The sequence below is a fragment of the Trypanosoma equiperdum genome, assembly GCF_001457755.1.
Source record: "Trypanosoma equiperdum strain OVI genome assembly, contig: ctg_487, whole genome shotgun sequence".
Taxonomy (NCBI): domain Eukaryota; phylum Euglenozoa; class Kinetoplastea; order Trypanosomatida; family Trypanosomatidae; genus Trypanosoma; species Trypanosoma equiperdum.
Window position 1 is genome coordinate 4,314 of NW_027124406.1, and position 5,687 is coordinate 10,000.

At 46.5% G+C, this 5,687-nt stretch overlaps 3 protein-coding genes across 3 annotated transcripts in view; all 3 read right to left on the minus strand.

The window, feature by feature from the left end:
- Positions 1-1,174: 1,174 nt before the first annotated feature.
- Positions 1,175-2,080, minus strand: TEOVI_000203200 (fatty acid elongase, putative; the record flags this gene model as incomplete). Its single annotated transcript, XM_067225165.1, has 1 exon — positions 1,175-2,080. One exon carries the CDS (start codon positions 2,078-2,080, stop codon positions 1,175-1,177), a length of 906 nt encoding a protein of 301 aa, XP_067081266.1.
- Positions 2,081-3,029: 949 nt separating this feature from the next.
- On the minus strand, positions 3,030-5,603 carry TEOVI_000203300 (uncharacterized protein; the record flags this gene model as incomplete). The annotated part of the gene is made up of 1 exon (XM_067225166.1): positions 3,030-5,603. One exon carries the CDS (start codon positions 5,601-5,603, stop codon positions 3,030-3,032), a length of 2,574 nt encoding a protein of 857 aa, XP_067081267.1.
- Positions 5,604-5,667: 64 nt separating this feature from the next.
- The window catches only part of TEOVI_000203400 (uncharacterized protein), a gene marked incomplete at both ends in the record, with an annotated part of 1,107 nt that continues 1,087 nt past the window's right edge, over positions 5,668-5,687 (minus strand). The window contains one exon of the mRNA XM_067225167.1: positions 5,668-5,685. Coding sequence (XP_067081268.1) covers positions 5,668-5,685 — 18 coding nt within the window. The remainder of the gene's footprint in view (positions 5,686-5,687) is intronic.

Genomic DNA, 5,687 nt, shown 5'->3' on the forward strand with positions numbered 1-5,687 from the left:
TATTTGTATGCACTCAACCCTCACTAATAAATCGAGTCGTTCAGCGTATTTATTTTCTGTTAAAAAGTATCGTTTGCTGTCGTAACCTTTTCAATACCAGAACGACTCAAACAAATATTCATATATACCCGCGTGCATTTGTACGCACATGTATATATCCGCAAGAGTAGGTGAAGAAGGAAGAAGAAAGGAGAGAGACTAATTTTGTGACAAGAACTGAAACAAACGAAAGATTGGCCACACTACATTTATTACGCCCAATATTACGCGGTTGGACTCCCTTCCCTTTTTTTTATATTGTTTTCTTCCACCGTTTAATACGGAAGTTTAACGTTTGAGGGATATCTGTGAGCGAACCTTCACACGCACAACGGCACACACTCATACTATATATATATATATATAATATAATATGTGTTTGTGTGTACATGTGTATGTATGTATGTATGTTTACCGTATGTGCGAAGGAGGAAGGAAACAAAGTGTCCCTGTGGAAAAATAGGGGAGCTAAAGGGGACAAAAAAGAACAAAAAAAATATACGTTGCCACAATGCTGCTTATTCAGAAGTGACTGTCGTATTTTTTTTTTGTTCGGTCCCTCAAAAGAGAAAAATAAACAAGGGTAAAAAAAGATAGGAGAGGAGGAATGGAGTCAACAGAGTAGAATTGCTTGAGGGATACGGTGATGCATTATTGCCCTACCAATACACACACACACACCTCTTTGTGTGTATGCGCTAAATAACTCGTATGACATTTAGCATATATATATATATATGTTCCTTTTTTCGTTTTTATTTTCGTTTCCTTTATTTTTTGGTTCATCCTAAAGTGAAAGTAAGGGAAGGTGGAAGTTACAACTGCAAAATACACACACAAAAAACAATATGGTAGGGGAGTAGCAAGCAACCGAAGCGAACAGCTGAGCGTGCGACTGCGTGCGTGTGCATTTTTTTATGAACAAAAAAAAGAGAAAAGGAAATGAAACCAATGCAAGAAATCGAACCAAGTGCAGGGACACGCCACAGATCATGCCTGCGACGAACACCACCCATCACTCTTCTCATTTTCCTTCTTTTCTTTTTACCTTCAACATTGTCAAAACACATAAGCACGTGAGCAGACACGCGTGCGTGCTCTTCCCCATCCTCCACTAAACTCCCCATTCTTTCATTTACTCTTTTTTCTTTATTTCCGCTGCTACGTGTGGAATACTGGCCTTATCCCTCGGACTGAGATAGCTGCGGTAGAAGAGCTGCGAAAAAAGAAGCAGGTAACTCACATACATTACCAAACCAGTATGAAGAGAGAAGTCTGTTACTGTGCAGCTCCTTCCCAACACATGCTTTACAGTGTACGTGTAACACACAACAATCGTACCCACCACCATCTGAAATATTTGCACAAATGTAATTATCGGAGCGAATGGACGGACGAGGCGACGGTGACCGCAGGCACATACAAAGTAGTACAAGTACATGATGGAGTGGACAGAATAGTTCATGGAGGCAAACCACAGACCGCTGGAAATTTTCTGCACGTAGGCAAACCAACAGAAAAGCATCACAGTGAGGTGATGGTACCAGTGTAGAAAAATAACCGGCTTCTTTTGGAAGACAAGAAAGGCCGTGTCAATCATTTCAGGGATCTTTGACAGGGCAAAAAGTGCAACCCAGAAACCCACATCACCGTTGAAGTAAAAGCTATCAGCCAAAGCGCACGTGGTGGTATAGAAACCACTATGTGTGATTATTGGTGAGGTGTTTGCGTCTAATTTTATCCCCGAGGCTGCCATGACAATTTCAGGATTCATGAACGCTTTCACGAGGTACGGAACGGTGTAATACGCGCCGCACATTGAAAATAATGTCAGAAACAGATTCCACACGATGTTGGCGGCCCTAAGATTGAGGGGCGGTTGACTCGCCATAATGCTTTTCGGTACGTAGAGTACAAGAATGAGATACATGACGCCTGCGATGTAAGGAACCGATGGATGATCCAACATCCACTCCGCAAGAAAGGTACCTTGGAAGTTATTTATGTAGGCATCGTAGGAGCCCCCGAAGTTCATCAACATCTTCGGCAAATCACTTAACAATAGAAGGAAAAAAATAAAAAACAACAAAAAAAACCTAAATTTTTCTTAGGGGAGAATGTATGTTGTTGCCTGTATGCTTCCTTAAAATTTATTTGTCTTTATTGGACGGTTTCAGTTTTTTTACCTCCCTGCACCCGCCTTTCTCCTTTGTTGCTACTTACTCTTCCTTTGTTTTCTTTTGTGAGCTGATCTTCACCCTCCTCCGCTAGGGTTCGTCAACAAATTTTTTGTCTGCTGCGAAAATGAGCCGGTGACGCGTCTCGGTTAAAGAGCCTAGCGAGATAGGTAACATTGACACGAAATAGCGAGAGAAGGGGGAAAAAAAGAAGGAAAAAACATCATTCAATACTGAAACCGAGCGTGGAGTTATCGAAAGTAAGTGCACAAGCAGAGGTAACAGACATGATGTGATTACCTGTACAAGCAAAAGAATGAACGTACTTTAAGAACATAAACAACAAACTCAGTATTGTGTGCAGATAAAGCATGTGGAAGGAAACTTATACTTATACGGTCGTACACGAGATTCATCACAAAACTCGCACCCCATTTTTTCATTGGAATATGGTGAAAAGGGAGGGGTGCGACACACTGCAGAAATCAAGCCATCATACAAACAAGAAACGCAAAGCACTTAATTACGCGAATGCTTTACCCCCAACCGCGTGCCTTCTTGTCCAGGCGGTGCCCTAAAAAATCAAGTACATATTTCCCCTCCCCTCCTCCACCCTTTAAATTTTGCGTACCAATGCATACGCATTGGAAGGAAGGGAAACGAATCCAGTAAAAGCCAGGGAAGAGGCTGTTTTACCCGTTGGGGGACAGACTACTTCTTCCAGCACTCCCGTGCACGTGGGCACACCACACCTCGTTGTTGTTACCCTTTTTCTACTTGATAACCCTCGATTCAACATCGCTCACCACCTCCTCATTTCGTCCGCCGAAATTTCTTAGAAGACCACTCACCCATAGGTTTCCTGTTTTCAATTGAACCTCCGTCGTTGCTGGAGGCGCGGGATTGGGGTGGCCTGTCACCCACACCAGTGTGATAAATGCGATTGTGGGTATGGTTTGTGTTATCACCGTTGCGGTGACCGGAAGATCCGGAGCTGCGACAACCCCACACGGATTGTTCTGCCTGAGGTGGTAGTTTTATTGGCTCCACAATGGGAGATGTCGCGTGTCGTGGAGGTGTTGTTGGGGTCGTTTTATTTGACTGAGGCCCCAGTAATGGAGTGTTACTTTTGCGAGCAGATGTAAAACTGTGCCTTGGAGAGCGATTAGCGCACACGTTAGGAGTCTGCGCGGAATATAGCGGAGGTGAATCCTCTCTCTTGAAAGCCTTATGATCCTCTGCTTTCACTGCCATGTGCGTGTCTGCTCGTATTTCGTGCGGTGGCCGCTTGAGTTCTGCATGTCCTTTCCTTTTGTACTCGTCAATAAAACAGAGAAGTCGGTAGAGCCGTCTCCTACATATCTCCGCTTTAAACAGGTTAAACGAAGTGAAGTTGAGATTTGACGGGTCGTCAACAGCTGATGCTGAAGGATTATCGACGCTAACACCACCCGCGCTACCCTCAGTGCAGGGTCGTCGCTGCTTCTGAGACTTCGTAAACCGCAGGAACCGCGTCCCCGAGTTTCGACCTCCAGCACCGTTAGTGATCATTTTGACACGTCCCATTAATACCTCCTCATAGCTTGGAAAGGCTTCTGTAGTTGCGTTGCATTGCGTCGAATGGCGCGAACCGTTTGGACACCTTTGTTGTCCGTCAGAAGAGTTACGGTGCTTTGCGTCCTGTTGTTCCCTCTGGACGGCTGCTGTTGAAGCAGGGAGCACCATCGCGTCCCCTCCTCCGTTGGTATCTCGGCTGGGATATGGCGGCGAAGGCGTATCATTTAACGTTTTCTGCGTAGGCCTGTCATCAAAGTTCCACTCTTCCTTGCTCAGTAATTCATCTAACCACGTGCGCGCTGGCGGTCCTCCAGGCACACGCGGTGACGTACGAGCCTGAGATCCCAGTTGTCTGTCAGTGATTTCCAACAAAGCGATGAGGGCAGCATACATTGTGACAACACGACTTTCTGACATTCCAAAGACAAGCGACGGTCTCAGTAATGACAACACATCCTGTTGCACCTCGCGCCTAAGTGTTGTAGCCGTGTACTTCTGCGACACGTACAACATGTGGTGTGTTGATCCAAAGAGGCTCTCTGTATCTCTCCACCCGAGTGTGGAAGAACCGTTCATGGGATGTGATGTCATCGCCGTCGACTCCCGGACGGAAGCTAACGCGTCCAGGCGCGACGCGAGCATCGGAACCCTCATGCGTCTGCGAATACGCCCACAGCGCTCCAGCCGCCGAACCACTGACTGCCATTGCACAGAACCCAAGTCTTGCCGCGCGCAATCAATCACACACTTAGCGCTGCTGCTTTCCACGTTCGCTATAACAGGGCCACTGAATTTAATATGGATACGATGGGCATCCCGTTGCGACTGTGGACGCGCGGCGCCCGGCAGCGATTGATATTGATTGTTTTGAAATTTGTCATGGTGATGGCCACGGAAATGCGGCGATTGCCCCACCGAAGCCTGTGACGCCTCCTCATGTGGTTTCTCACTTTTAGCACTAGAGGACATTCGTTTCTCAGGAATAAGCTCCACCTCCACGTCACGGAGTTGAGGGGAGTTAAACGTTATGCTTTTGTTCGTGCTGTCAAAGGTTAAAGTCCTCTGGGCGGAACCAATGGCCGCGAAGACGGCAAACTGCTCTGCGACATAGCAAAGAAAATAAGTTCCGTCGATTTGTGACATTGACTTCTCACTCTTCACATTTATGGTATAGTTAAATTGATAACGCCGCGTGCTTTGGTGTTTGCGCAGAATGGCCTGAATGAGTCGGACAAAGTGAATTTCTTTTTCACGCGATGTCGCACTTCGAACGTGCTGCAGTGCTGCAAGAAATGGTAGGCGATCGTTGGAGTGTATGGCAAAATATACACTTGTCCAAGGGGAAACTATCGGGGAAATTCTCCGTGACAGAGGCACTAAGCCATAATTCCCCGAGCATGCAGAGTCTCGCAGCACCTCAAAGGTGCGCACAGGGCCTCCGTACATTCCACTACTACTTGCCATATCAGCTAACTCAAGCGCAGGGATTGAAAACACCTCAGCGAACATGTAGAGAAGTGCATTGGCACATGGGGATTGTAAAACGTGGTGCATAGCTCCGGCAAACGGAGAACTCGTAGTAGTAAGTGAGCCACATGCCCACGCAGTATCCTCTTCGGCTGCAGGTATAGAGGCGTTACCCGCTGCTTCTGCTGCATTCGGCTGTTGATTGTCATCATTCAAGTTTTCATCACCACATTCTTTCGATCGATAAGAGGTACGCTGCGGATACAGCCCATTCTCGTCCAACCACTTACCAACACGCGCGGACACACTGGCACTTGACGGTTTAGAATCAAACAATCGAGCCAACTCAAGTAGGGCTATCATCGCCGTGTGTTCAGGTGAAATTTCGCTAGGAAATGGCGTGCCATGAGTTTGTGTGGGTAGCCGCCTACGTTTTTTCATCAGCAG